At 39.3% G+C, this 15,496-nt stretch overlaps 1 protein-coding gene across 4 annotated transcripts in view; it reads right to left on the bottom strand.

Moving 5' to 3' along the window:
* The window catches only part of TPD52L1 (TPD52 like 1), a 53,631-nt gene continuing 38,135 nt past the window's right edge, over window positions 1-15,496 (bottom strand). For 3 of the 4 annotated variants that reach the window (XM_027633354.1, XM_027633363.1, XM_027633370.1), the window contains exons 5-8: window positions 9,986-10,000; window positions 7,287-7,325; window positions 5,542-5,602; window positions 1-1,816 (exon numbers count right to left, since the gene is read on the bottom strand). In XM_027633354.1, coding sequence (XP_027489155.1) covers window positions 1,685-1,816; window positions 5,542-5,602; window positions 7,287-7,325; window positions 9,986-10,000 — 247 coding nt within the window. In that variant the 3' untranslated portion in view covers window positions 1-1,684. The remainder of the gene's footprint in view (window positions 1,817-5,541; window positions 5,603-7,286; window positions 7,326-9,985; window positions 10,001-15,496) is intronic. The other variant, XM_027633357.1, reaches the window with a different exon arrangement.

Genomic DNA, 15,496 nt, shown 5'->3' with positions numbered 1-15,496 from the left:
AGGGTAAAAGAGTAAGAGAGAAATTTATTTTTAATAAGAATATCAAGAATTTAATTTACACAAACTAGACAATTAATAGCTTACATTTTAAATAAACTCACATTTATGCAAAAACCCACGTAAAATAAGCTAGAAAATTGTCACAAGAATACTAGAAAAGCATAATTAGATTTGCTTCCGTGCTAAAAATCACACTAAAGAGGCATGTCATATAAATGTCCAAAGTTAACTTATGTCCAGTAGAACATTACAAAAGGACTTTCAATTTTGTAAAAACTACCAAAAGCCACACAGGGAAAAAAAATCACTTAAAGCCAAGTTTTCTCACAAAATTTTAAGCAGTCTGTAATGTCAAACTCACTAACACTGATTTGAAGCTTTGGCGTATGCTCAAAAAATGCATCCATTTTCAAAGTAGCCAGGCTCTTTTCCATCTTGTTTATTGATAACATTGTGCTCTCCTCAATCTGGTGAACTTAATGCAACATGCATACTGACACGTGCTCACTAGACAGCCAGATAGTGTCACAAACGTGCTGCTCTTTCCTTAGAAAAAATGTTAGAAGAATGCAAGAAAGCATGCTGAATCAAAGCTGAGAGATGCCTGGCTCTTGGTGACTGAGCAGAGATAACGCAGTTGGTGGAACTTTGTCCCAGAGCGAAGCATGACAAAATTTGACACCAAGAGTGAAGTAAAGTTTTTACTCATCCGGTATATTGTGAGATGACAGGGTCTATTCTAGCAGCTCTGAAGTGCGGCCTGAAGGCATGGGCTCTCTAACCTATGGCACATCTGAAGCCAGTTGTTGGGTTTGTATTCTTTCACTTAAGGCTGTAGCTTGACTGAAGCTCATAAATACCTTCCTTATTTTTGAGGGTAAGATATGGAGGCAAAAATATTAGAGGTTTCCTCAGCTCCACTTGATTTTGTAATTAACTTATACTGTCAAGCCTTACCAAACCACAGAGAGTGAGCAATGGTACATATTTCTAAACTGAAACTTTTCCAGCCACAGTGACCATCTTGAATCCAGAGCTGTGATCAGTTCAGTTTCTGAATGAATAACTGGGGGTCTCTTCTTGTCCTCCTTAACTCTGCTGATTAACAGGTGGAAGGCAATGCCAGACCGTACCAGTGAAGGAGAAAAAATTTTTTGTGACAATAAGTGATTTTAATTCTGTTAGGAAACAGATCATGTACTGAAACTCCTGAACAAAGGGCACCTGGTATGGCTGATAGACAGCTGGTGTATGGGCTACTGCTGGCAGCTGAAAGCTTAGCACAGCTCTAGGTCCATCTGTCTGATGTGGCACCGAGAGGGGATCCAGAAACCAACACATACAAAAGAGTAAACTAAAAGAGATAAGAAACAGGAACTGGGAGACTGTTGGAGGGAAGTCATGTGAAAATGAAAACTATGTTAGTCACTTAACACAGAATTTAGTGCATTATAGCCAATGACTGGTGTGTGGTTTCGATGATGTACAAAGTACCTGGCACTAAAATGGCCCATCTAAAACAGAAATAGGGAGAGGAAACATTTCTCCAACACAAGGCCAGGGAGGCAGTTTTCCAAAGCTGACAAAACCTTGTTGCACAAGTTGTGTGGTGAAAGAATGTTGCAAATCACTGTCTGGGCAAGTCTCTGAAGAGAAGTATGCGGGGCTCAGGAGGGCCTGAAGCTTAACACTGAAGCTCTTCTTCACTCTCAGGAAGTCGGGTACCAGCAAGAGAGCTCTGAGCGCTGGCATGGGCTGTAGAGCTGAGAACTTCTTCAAAACTGCCTCCTGTGTGGCTTGTCCCACCAACCTTGGTCTGAAACAAGGCAAACAGAAAACAGAAAGTTCTTCTGTTCACATTGAAGCAAGTCCCATTTGCATTCTACCCCATGGTCATGGAGGGCTGGGAACTGTTCAGGTAGAGAACGCGAAGGATGTTTTTAATTAGAACAACAGCTACAAAAACAGTCAAATAAAGCAAATTCTTTCCTCCCTCAATTTCTAAACTAGGCTACCATTGTAAAATCTGCCAGTGGCATGTCTCATACACTTAAAGCAACCAGTCCCTAAGCAGATACCAAGCAGAATCCTAGACCCTACCACTAAACCCAGTGCGAGTAGCTCACACTGGTTTCACTGGTTTTTTTTCCAGTTCTATGAAGCCTGGATAAGAGATGGGTATTAAAAGGGACTGGTTCATTTGCTGAGTAAAGTGGCCCATCTGCCTGCAATGGTAACACACCTTCTTGCAAAATACATAAACCATACTGGGATTTTGGACAGCAGAAGGAATGTAGTAACCAAAGAACAAATCCAGCAGCTTGTCTCCCTTCAGGCACTTGCAGCTACATAGATATTGATATACAAAACTGCCTGCAGCATTTTCATTGAGGAAGGTGGTGAAGAGATATCAAATTATATTAATGAAATATATGACAACGTGCTTGCACATCTACTTCCAGAATGCTTCAGGTCACTGAATTTTTAAATGTAGTAAAAATAAAAACCAGTAAGACCTAATCTCTGAAAAAGAGTTTTCCTAACAAAGACAGCTTTATCTAAAGATTTGGAAATGACCAAGCCAATGTGACAAAGAGACAAAGCTGTTTTGACTAGGTTGTCTTGGTAAGAAAATGTTCTTTTGTGGCTTGGCTTGCTGATATGCCCACTCAAAGTTTACTCAAGTCTGAAAATAGGGTAAAACTCTGTACTCCATCCTAGAATTGTAGCAGGACTTAAAGACAAGCTGTCATTTTTCGAGCCTGTCAGCCACTGAATGCTCAAGAAGGTTATTTTAATTAAATGAACTTTGTGTCCTAAGTTTCCAAAGAGTTAATCCTATGTAATCCTTTGTTTCTTTACCTAGCTCAGCAGTTTGCCTAGCTTGAGAGTCCAATAAAATAAGGTAGTAGTGGGCTTGATATTTGCTCTGACAGTCTGAGTCACTGATTAGAAGTTCCCATCTCAAGAGGTAAAAATCTGTATCCAGTCTAGTTTCAGAAGGTGTTGGTCCATCACTGATTTTTGTAAACAGCAGTATGAAATACATGTATTGTAAAATGCTGGTGGGCCCAGAATTTCCAGCAAAAAGGCAGCTACTGCCTAGTAAAGCTAGTATTAAGTTTTTATGGCAAGGCTCATGACTTTTATTTGCCAATTAAAATTCTCAAAAGAACATTGATTGAGACTAATCAGGGTGATTGTGAAAGTAAACTATTCTTGCAGTGCTTCAAATGACTCAGATAAGGTGCATCTTGATTTGGACACCTCAAAATAAGAAACATTAATGCAATTTCGTTTTCTTTTTCTTTCATTTGCCTTTCTGCCTACTCTTCCATCCAAAACCAAGAATGAGGAAAGTCACTTTACTGGCCCGTACCCCAGTGTTTATGCAAAAATTTAATTCACCAGTGTTCAGATTTTCAGAAAAGCTGAAAAGAATGAGGCACCCAGGTGCTGTTTGAGGGGAAACTGAACTAATGTATTCTCCCAAGAAAGCTGCAACCCAAAGACCAAACTCCAAGAGCAAATCAAATTTATTTTTAAATTTGACTTCTAAATGTATGAAATCTGAACATCAGTTTTGGCTAATACAGGAGGTGTGAGGGACATGATAAGACTGCTGCTGTCCTTTTCTTTTTCTTTAGAAGCCTCTCTGGGAAGTTCTCCACTTTTTCAGACCATAACAGGATCCTAGAATTGAAGAGGAACCACATGATTTCTCCCCCCATCCCCCAGTCCTCCTAGTCTTACAAGGCTTGGAAAAGAGGCAAGCAAAAGGAAGAACAGTGTTGATACATTCTCATTTGTCCATAGACTATACTGGTGGCACCCTAGGTCCATAACTCCAGCTTCCCCATTTGCACAAGGAAATGAAAGAAAGAATGAGAAAACAGACAGAAAATATTTCAGAAAATGCTAGTGGGTTTGCCAATGGACAGTGAATTATTTCAGACTCAAAACTTACTGTATTGTCCTGCTTAATTAGAGATTCCTTAAAGGATGATCTAAGAGCACTCTGAACACAGCAGGCTGAGCTGGCCTGACAAATAGTCTCCTCTAGAACACCTTTGCTTAATCAACAGAGTAAGTTCTGCCTCCTCAAGTGAAACACTGTGAGAGGAAATGGTCTTCAGAGCTGTGCAGTTTGAACTGACTTTTTCTGAATCACACTGAGGTGACTGGAAACAGATAACCCCTCCTTTGATGCAGAAAGAACATCACTCACGTTTGTCCTTTATCCCTGAAAGCAAGGTGTTAAGCTGTCTCTCTCAAAGGTTGGCCTATGTGTAGGAAGTATGGATTTCTGGAGTCTAGAGTAGTCTAGATGCAAACTTGGGAGCTAGAAGTACTACTGAAAGCCCCAAGAGTAGGTTTAGTGACTAAATGGATACAATAAGTGCTGCACTTCTGCTGGTGAAAAATGGGGGAAAAAACCCCCAACAACCACCCCCCCCCAAAAAAAAACCAAACAAAACAACCAACCCAAAATATTTCAGACTTCAGGTGTTCCAGTGAGCTGCATCCCTTATATCAATGAGTAGAAGTAGAAAGAACACAAAGTGATATATGCAAGCAATAGGCTTGACTGCAGCAGACAGGAATTCAGATCTTCCAAGCTGATGTACCCCACTGCATGAATGATTCCTCCTACAGTAAGAGTGACTATAAAATGCATTTGCAGCTAAAGTAAAAAGAATAGGAAAGCGTATACAGGCACTGTTCTGGGGCTCTGGGAGTCTGAGTTCTGTTCTAGCTCCTCCTCCTAGACACACCCAGTCTTTCCTGGGATGCTGCCTCCCACCTGTGAAACTGAGATGACTGTTCCTTCTCTGACACAGTGCAACTAAGATGAAATTGCCCTACACCATCATGACCTAAAGTTGTCAGAACAATCACTAAATAAACATGAACACTCAAAATCTGAAAATGATAAAGCATTCTATCACAGCCAAGTAAAATGCCATGTTATGAACACACTTGACTGATCAACAAGAACCATTAGGAGACAAACCCTCATGTTGCCCCTTTGTGCCTCACCATGCAGCAAAGATTAGCTAACTGCAAATTTGCCATGCTCTGCCCTGCTGAGTAAGAGCCTTAACTAGTGCTGCCTGGTAACTTTGCCATTAGATGTTCCTCTCCTGCAGCAAATATGTCAATATAGTTTTGAAATTTTAAATCCAGATAAAACATTTACATTTTAAAGGAAATACACCTGCAGACAAAGAAAGACGAGTTAGTGGCTTAGTGCCCACTGAGTTACACGACAGCCCTCACACTGTTTTTGGCATTTCTGAGACCATTTGCTCACTTTGGCAGGCAACAGAAATAATTTCTTACTAACAAAGCAAAGAAAGGCAGTTTCTTTGCATATTGCTTTCATTCTCCATATTGCTTTCCTTCTCCATTAGTGCTCTTGCAGTTCCATGAAATTCTTGATGGAACAGCAAATTCAACTGGTCTCCTGTATAAATGATAGGGACAACTAAGGTGTCACACTTGAACACACACAGCCATGTAACTGCCCCTAACCTTTACCTTAAGGCTTGTGACAGTGGTTTCAACCTTCTCCTCAAATGATTTGAAAGTTGGAGAATTCCTATGAGAAAAAAAAAAGTTGAAGGAAGGAAAAAGAGTCAGTTGCAAATGTCATGGGATAACGCCACAATATGATCAGTTCTTACTAGGCAACAATGGCAGGACACAATGAAGGTTGCTGATAAGCTATGAACACTCAACTTGTGCTCTGTCAGTCAAATCCAATTATGATAATCGGATGAGTATTTTTTAGCTACAAGTTTGCAAAAGCAGAACCTGCCTAGTAATGGAAAACAAATGGTGACTGGCCTGCCTACTCTGTGATACATTTATCATGCTCTTAGAAGAACAGCCTTAGAATGCTGGCTGTAGGGCTGCATTTCTATGGTTTTATCATTTTTGTTGTAGCTTTATCCATTTGTGTTGTTGCTGTAAACAAATGAACATTTTTTTTTTCAGCTGATGAGCAAGTTTGTAACCTACATTATTAAAAAGATGACAAGTTTAATGTCCTGAGGATGAGAAGAAGGAGATTAGAACTACATAGGAAGTGGGTCCCAAATGTCTTTGAGGAATCCTGACACCACCCCCCCCCCCCGTAACTTTGTGACTGCAGATGTATCCTGCTGCTTTCAAAGACAAAGACTTTAGAGAGACTCTGTGGCTAAGGTGCCTCTCTGACAAAGCTAAGCTTTTCTCTGTGTTCAGCCAGCACAAAGGACTTGGGCAAATCTACAGTGGGTAAAGGGGACCTTCTCATTCTCTGCTCCTTGCTTGACACCTGAGAGCTCAATTATAGTGCTCCATACATTGTGCTTCATAATTAGTGAGGGCTCTGCAGCTCAGACACTGATGTCTGGCACAGTTCCTATTCCTGCAAATATATTTGCATCATATCCCTCATCAGGCTAAGTTAAAATGACCCTAATTTAAGGAAAGGGAAAACAAAAGCCAGTTGGAAAAATGATGTAGATTTTGTTTCTGTTAATTAGATGACAAATTTTTCATAGGGCAAGAAGGGTCAAAAGGAGAGAGAAACTGAGTTTTACGACTTGCATTTGACCCATAGGTCACATCAGTGGGTGAATGCTTGCCTTAAACTATTCACCTGCTGAAGCTGAATAAATTAGCATCCATCATATAGTTAGGAGATTTGTTTTTCCCACGTGCTTGGCAAGGAGGGGGGACATTCATATATTTACAGGCCAAAGGAGTAAAAAGAAAGCTGGATTCTAATTTTATTGAAAAAACAGTCAGAGTTTTACTTGAACAGACGTCAATACTGGGCTGCAATCAAGTAAAGCATGATTATAGCCATTAAAATATGAAAGCACTCATGTAAAATCCCTCCATAGGAGCATGATCCAAAGCCTGTTCGAGTGGAAAGCATCTCTGACATTAATGGGCTTTGGACAATGTTCTAGAGAGAGCAAAACAACTGAATTTCAGATTCAGTAATACAAACCTGATAACAATCAGCTACTCAAATACATCTCAGAACTGCTTCATTTACTCAAAGGCTTGTACAAGAGATTACACATTTAATACAATTAAAATAAATAAAAAAAACCCAAACAAAACAGATGGCCTGTCCTGCAGCCCTCATCTACATGAATAACCTTAATTGACTGAAGTGAGACTATTCATCTAACTAAAAACTGCAGGATCAGGATCAAAGTATGCAAATCCCCCTTAATTACACTACTGAACATTATCATAGCAACAGAATATGGGTAGCATATTACCTCATTGCAGGCATGCTTATGGAATGGCGAATAGAGTAGCTGTAGGACAAAGGTAAAAAATAAAGAAAAAAAGCTGTAAAATCCAATTTCCAACATGATTATAATATATTTTTTTTAAATTAACTTTAAATGTACATATACATATTTTCAAAAGTGCTGGTTTTCTTCCTCTCCTGATGGCAACAGCTTGTCAAACTCACTTGTAAACTCCAGCTCACTCCCAGCACTAAAGATCTTGCTACCTCATTCTTATGTCAACTGACCAGCAATGGGGCTCAAAACAATTATGCAAAACAGTTCCTGGAAATATCCATTTAAGTGGCACAGGCTCCTGCTATCTAGAGAGACACACGGCGTGTGAGAGTGGAACAGAGAGCCATCCCTGTGACTCAAAGTGACAGGGGATGAGTTCTGTGTTGGGCAAGTGCAGCACACCTCCGGTTTGTGAACATCCACAGAGCTGGCTAAAGGCAGTAGGTGAGCAGGCAATTGCCTTTGCCGCACGTGCAACATATACAGTCTAAACAGCCAGTGCTGACTCCCAATTTGAACAGGCTCCTGCACAACTGGATACCTAAACAGCTACCCTCAACCAGAGGCAGCACTCTCAGTTGTCCACATCTCTCTCAGATGTTTCACCTCCTCCTTCACCTCTCAACTTTACCAAAGGTAGGAAGCTGTTTTCCACAGTTCTCGTCCAGCTTTCCTTATGACACTTCCCTCCTCAGACTTCCCAGCAGCAAGAGTATTGGACGGTTGCAAGCACAGGATGGAGCCTCTGCATCAAATCATCTTGCACACCTTTAAACTTGCAGATGACCACCCACACTAACTGCTTGACTTACATTAACCAAATTCTCCCACCTGAGCCATCAAAACCAACTCTGCTGTCACATCATCACCTGTTCCTCACTGCTGGGAAGCATCAAGCCTGTTCCAAATAAGTATCTTTATTTAAGATTTAAGAACTTTCCATAAGCACATTTAGATCTGAGCATTTTAGGTAAAGTGTGCGCTGCAAGAGTATGTCTTTTTTCAAAAATCCATGCATTGCCACTTTCAGTGTTGACTGACAGCTGCAGCCTGGTCTGACTGAGAACAGCGAGAGCTTTACTTAAAGAGCCACTAACATTTGGCTGCACATAAAGCATGATTATAGTATTAAAAAATGAAAGCTCTCATACAAACAGTATACGTGTTTTTTCTAAACTGTACAAATTCAGAGCAGCATTGAGTCCATATACAAATTTTTTTTCCAGATTAAAGATTCAGAAACGGGGGTGGGAAGGGAAGGAAGAACTATTTGGCAAGCAAGTGAAAGAGATCTAATACGAAATGTTTGCTGTTGTGTATATTTTAAGGCTTCTGCTAAGCTCAGATTGACGAGAACAGACAGCAGTCAACGCAAATGTTTCATGGTCAATTTTGCATATAATTTTTAAGAGTTATGAAAGATTAGCCCAAACATTTCACAAGTGCAGTAAATCTTTAACAACCCTAGTTAAATTAAACAAGCATGCTTGCCTTTTTAGTCTTGCAACATATGACAAATAGGCAAAAATAGAGTTTGGAAGTATTTCAGCATAGGCTGCTCCTCTTCTAATAGCAAAACACTCCAAATACGAAGGTTTAAGTAAGAAGACTACATTCTGCCAAAATAAATTCACACAGATGAGAGATGGACATGACAGACAATCCAAATATTAAGTGCAAATTGCACAATATTTATTTATTGAGTTGAGTTCATCTTTTAATTTCTCTAAAGAGGTAAGGATGCAGGTTATAGAAACAGTGGTAATATCTTCTTCTAGGAGAAGCCTAAAACAATAAGGATTTTTTTAAACACATACATGTCTGTGATGGTGATTAGGGCAGAGAAAAGAGATCCTTCATGACAAAGGTCGCTTAATATTACATTTTGGTTTCATGTCAGAGTGATATAGGAAGGTCAATCTATGCCACGTTTTGAAGTTTTCTCAGGGAAGTAAGAATCCATGTTAGGATAATTTAGCTGAATGGAAAAAATATTCTTGGGCTCTCCTGTACACTGAAGTCACTAGAAGGCCAGAGGGACTGGGAGGGGATTCAGGGCTGTTCAGCCTTTCTGCAGGGTGACCTGGTGTAAAGCCAGACTACTTATAGAATCTTTGAGTACACATAAAATTGTTTTCTTATTCATCATATATTGAAGTGCATTACAGAATCAATAAGCTCAAACTCTAAATATAAAGAACTCTGTTATCACGTTCAGAACTTGGCCTACTATTGGAAATTTTGCCAGGACTCATGGCAAAGATACTTTTGCTTCATTGAAGAGGAGGTAATTAAATACTTTATAAAATCTTTCTAAAACTCAGCTGAATAGAATTTTTACTGTTTGTTGCTTTTGTTCCAACCTCTGACAGAAAACGATGGTTGAGAGAATGCAATTACGTATAAATAGGTTTTCCCAAGACCAACATCTTTTGAACACGTTCATTATTTGAATTTCAGACTAATCTACTCAAGGCAAACACTTCGTCCAGTCTGTTTCTTGTTATATTCACTGTGTGCTGTAAAAATAAAGCATTACAGTTTAAGTAGCATATGCTTTTATCCTATATAATGATGCTAAAAGGAAAGAGGTTACTGCCTTACAGTCCATAAAACAAATCCTGGCAAATACAGAGGCAGTATTCAAGGAGAGTAATGTTTCTTACCTAATTGAATGCGATCTGTGGTGGATGCACAAGGAAAGAAAAGCAAGAGTTAAAAGTAATAGGAAAAAGGAACAAATATATACATATATATCTGTAACATGTCAAACTGCCCAAGGAGAAAAATAAAATAATTTGCATTCAAATCTTGATGCTGGAATTCACACCAGAATGTGAATCAGTTAAGATCCCTTCAAAGCAAAAATTTTCACACAGTCCTTCACTATGCAGTCACCTATTCTGTATGGATTGGATAACAGAAGTATTGTCTACTAAGTTTTGTGTTCTCTTCATTAGATCAGATTTAAACAATGTTAACTGGTTTCCCTACCCATATCCTACCTCAATATTATTACAATATAGGTGTACTGGAATTGTACATGTACATCAATAGCAAATGTCTTTTCTTCCCCACTGGATTTCTTAATCATCTCTCAGTTAAGAAGGCCGGGAAAAAATAAGGGCTTTTAATTTCTAAAATGACGTTTTCTAAAATACTTATTCCTTGTTGAAAACAATACTTGAAACACTTTGACACTGTGTTCCAGCTCACAAGAAACTTAATTAAGGCAGCATAACTGGGAAAGGCACACTGATATACAATATTCAAAAGATGTCGTTAATGTTCCAAAGTTGAGACATGATGAGGCAGACAGCCTCTCTTCATCTGTGTTACTGATGTAGTCTTTAATTACAGACCACTTCAAGGGAACAGTCTCATACAGCGAGCCAGATAGATGGTGCACACTTAATGAACATCTCTTCAATACTTATTTCTCACATCCTTTCTGAATGTGTGGTGTGATGCATTATTTACTGCACAACATTCATTCCTTCCTCCAAAGAAAAGTGTTGATTTATTCAGGCTTATTTACAGGGTTATACATGTATATTGGTGCTTCTTCAACAGTCAGGGGTTTATCTTTATAACACAGTTCTGCTTAGACCAGCTTAAGTAATACTGTTGCCATATACAGCCTCCTTTTACTACCTGCTGCCTCTCAGTAGCAGCCACCCTCTTCTCCATGCTAATACAGATACTTGCACAGCCATATGATAAGGAAATCTGTTACTGCAAACCGCTAAAAACCGGCACAAATGTACGGGTGTCAGGAGAAATGAGAGAAAACAATGCCTCACCCATCAGCAAAAGAAATGCTTATGAAATTATGTTCTGAAGCAAGACAGTATTACTATTTCCTGTATAAGGTTATCAAAGACAGAAAGGTTTAAGAATGGTAGTTTTGAGCATGACAGCTACAGTATCTGAAGGAATTCAGTTCCAGCAACAGTTTTAAGTGCCCAGAACATCCTTAGATCACAGAAATCGTAAAAGGCTGTGCAAAAACTCCACCATCACCACAAACCACAACAAAGAGCTCCAAAAGCCACAACAATAAAGGCACAGCAAAAATCAATTCCCAAAGCGCTAAAACAAATTATACCTGAGCCATCACCAATTGATATTTTAGAAGCAGGCCCAACCTGCTTCTAAAAACGTTAAATGAGAGAGATTTCATAGCCTTCAGAAATAACCCCTGTTCAGCTGCACATGTGAGCCTCCAGCCTAGCACTTGCTAGGCACTTCTCTGCAAAGCTGGCTGGTCAGCACTCCCCATCTCTGAATTTTGATTTTTTTTTTTCTACCTGTCAATAAAGCACCTTATACTTTCCTACGCTGAATAAATGTGGAATTCTAATCCTGATGTCTAAAGTGCTTGCATACTCTGCCACTGCACTCATATGGGAATTCAAAGTGATGCCATTGTGATGCCTTCATCTAACCCAGTAATGAAAATGCTGATAATTAACAGGCTCAGGACAGATGCCTGCAAAATCCTGCATTATGGTGAGCTACTGAGACCTATTCTTTGGATATAATTTTCAACTCCCTATGCTCTCTTCCTGCTAAAGCAATATCACCTAAGCTGTATTTCTCCTGTTCTGCAAAAACAGTACAGACAGCCTTATCAAAGTCAAGCTCTATGACATCTCCTGCCTCCCATCTGTCAGCTATGACAGGTGCTGTCAGTTCAAGATAATTGTTCTTGACAAACCCTTTTATGTTTTTGTCTTCATGCTATCTTCTAGATCCTTAAAAAATAACAGGTTAATGCATTCTCCCAGTATCTGCTTTGTATTTCCCAGAACTTCCCTTGCCCCTTGCCAGAGGGATGAACTTTGCCTTACTCCACCCCTGTGGGGCCTCGTGCCTTGTGCCTTCTGTGCTGATTCCAGTCATCTCTGAGGGGCACAGTCATGCCCCCAGGCTCTCCCTCCCTGCAGTCTTTTGTCTCTTTCCACACGTGCCTTCCAACTCCTGGCAGGAATGAGGCATTATATTATCTTCATTCATCTTGAGAGCTGGCTCATCCCAGGCACTGAGTTTGAAAGGGGTCTGTGATCATGTAATTAAAGAAAATGTATGAGACAGCTGAATGAAGCCTCTATAGGCAGTACAACTGCTGACATCCTAAATTGCATGCATGCCTTTGTTACCTTAATCTTTAAATACATTTACTTGAGTAGTAGCAATGTATGTGGTAGTGTGCACATAGTAGTGTAAGTAGTTTCCTTTTTTTTTTTTTCTTTTTTATTTCTTTTAAAGCAAACAAAAAACCAGGAAGTCTCCCACTTGGTATCACAACTTGTTTCTAAAAAGGTCATCAGCAGGGATGAAACTCAGATCCACACAGATGGCTGCAGAGCAGTCCAACAGTACTGCATGAAATGATCCAAACTTTAGCAGTATGTAAAGGGGAAAGGGATAAAGACCGTCAACTCTTATCACATCTGTGCTCTAAATAGCAAAAGCCATGTTAAAATGTCAGCATAATAACTTTAATACTGAAACATCTGAGCCCATACTACTGCCTTGTAAGCAACCTGAGACCCCACTCTTCCCCTTTGCCTTCCATGTCAGAAAAATATTAAAGGAGACAATATGAGCTGGGGATGGAGAAGCAACAAAAAAATCTTGATGGCATATAACTAATCACAAAAGCTATTCATAAAGAATCTATTATCTCAGCTACATTGCTAGTGTCTGGTTTGTATCCTAAAGCAAAAGTATCAGTACACTGTCTTTATATGCATTTCTGGTATTTCTAGTAATGTGATAATATTTAGGATAGGATGCATTATGACTGCAAATAGACCTTATAAGCACTAATATAAAATTCAGAAAATGTAAAATGCTACTGATTATTCATGCACAAATGAATTAGAGTTGTGACACCTGAAAGCCAGGGTGGGGATGAAAGAGAAGCCCAGCAGCTGCATGAAAAGCACTTGGTCCCCAAAGGCGGCATCTCTGTTCTTTCAGACACATAGAATTTTCTCATTTTTCTTTCTTGTAGATTTTATCTTCTTGAATGCTAACACAGCAGAATAGGACATTTGGGGGAATCTATCTGGCCTGTTGCTGTTATATGATGTTTTAGTAATATTTTTAGAGATAATACAAGGTGAAAATTAACATACAGCATCTTCAGAACAGAAATATATGTTTCATGTAGTGCTCTGTACAGTTGACATAGCAGGCAATATAGAAAGCAGAATTTTGTTTCATAAAGAAGGCAGGCTTCAGTATTTAGTCAGGCTGACTACCCTTTCAAAATCACCATCGCCACAGGCAGGGGGTAAGACTGCTGAACATACTGGGAATTATGATGACATCTGGATTTTAGAAATCAGTTTCAAGTGTCTGCTCTGAATGAAAGCAGAACAGGGATTTGCATCTGGGTGCCATTGGTGACTATCAGCCTTAATGCCTAACCAAGAGAATTAAGCTAGAGTCTGATGTTTGTTTAAATCGGCATTATGGGAGGGGGTGGTGATAATCCATATACTAGATCACTGAAATAAAATTATTTAGATTAGCAAAAAAAGCAAGTAAACAATGACACAGAAAATTCCTGCCTCGTTACAGTTAACTCCCACAAACACAACTGGGATTAGAAAGAGAGGGGGAAGATTTTTAAAACCAGGTTATGTAAGTGATAAGGTTTACAGTGTGACCCTACACAGAACTGCATCTGCCCAAGCTGAGCCAAAATCTTAGGCCAGCTTTGTTGCTGAGGGAAGCATACTGACCATCACTCCAGATTTAGGATGTTCAGCAGATGCAGAAGGCCCAAGTCATGCCACTCTTTATATAACTATGGGAATCTGGCTAGACCACTTGCTTCTTCATCAAGTGCCAAGAAAACTCTCCTAACTGAAAACTCAACTGAAAACAGTAAGTGTCCACAAAAAAGGCAGTGCTGGTAGTTCATATTTTCTTGAAAAATTCCCAACCAGGTTCAAGAAAAAAATGTCAATCAAAGAAAGCCACAATAAACCAGTTTCTTGATTAATCAAAGTGCCTATGGACTCAGCCTGTGCCTTGAGTCCTTAGCTAAAGGGCTAATGGGATAAATGCCTTGCATCTGCCCTCTGAGCGCTAGTCAGAAGCATGATTTCCAAGGGGATGAGCACTGATAACGACAAAGGCATTTGGTAACAGTGATTAATTAGGGGAAATAATAAAGGATAAACATGCTCTCTTTCAGTGAAGACATTTCTGCCTTTGCAGTTAATCTCACACCCTCGCGAAACATAAGTAACAGGAACTAAGAAATCTTGAACTGTTAAAGTCATCCTTCCCTTTGTGATCAAGAGCCAGCGCTTAAGGTATTCGCACATCAACTCTTTGGTCTAAAGTATGGAAACAGCAACAGCACCTGTTTGCTAAGCTGTAGGCTTGTCTTTTTTACAAGAGAAAGTGCTCAGAATGAACAGAAAATGAAACAGGGAACACATGCATCACACACATCTCATGCACTTCTCAAAAACACAGAATACAACTATAAATGCATGGAAGGCAGAAAGAATATACAAAGGTAGCAAAAAGGCTTGTGAAAGTGACTCATCCAACTGGAGCCTGGAAAGAGGGAACTGAAGTGAAATAAAATAAAACCACAAGAAATAATGACTGACATGAAGGACAGAAGAAGGACTCACTCACTGTTTCTCATAATGGAAGAGCCAGAAGGCATCAAAAGAAAGACATCGGGGAGACTCCAAATAGGGAATGAATGAGCGAACAAACAAACCACACACTTTACCACATAACTGTCTATTCATCTGGGGAGACATGAGATGTTATGAAGGTCAAAAGCTCATACAAATTAACATAAATTCTAAATAAACTAATAAAGAAAAATCTTAAAAACTTTTAAATGAAAGCTCAAATCTATGTTTTAGAAAGTTTTCAGCTCTCAGATTGCTGAATGCTAAAAAAAATGTAATAGGAAAACACAATTGCATGCCTCTTTTTACAAGAGGCTATTCTTATAGCCTTTGATAGGCATGTACTATCCATGAACATTTAACTGCATCAAGTCAAAAATTCTTAGTTATGTTGATACCCTGGTTGCAAGTCATGCACTAAATTTCCATTTTGAACTGCAGTGTGGAAAAAGACACTGTAAGGCTGATCATATTGTGATGAAGATTTTCCTTTTTTATTTT

Source organism: Corapipo altera, unplaced genomic scaffold (genome assembly GCF_003945725.1).
Source record: "Corapipo altera isolate COAL_440 unplaced genomic scaffold, ASM394572v1 2b, whole genome shotgun sequence".
NCBI lineage: Eukaryota > Metazoa > Chordata > Aves > Passeriformes > Pipridae > Corapipo > Corapipo altera.
Note: the sequence above shows the minus strand (reverse complement) of the source record. Positions and strands in the feature narration are given on the sequence as shown.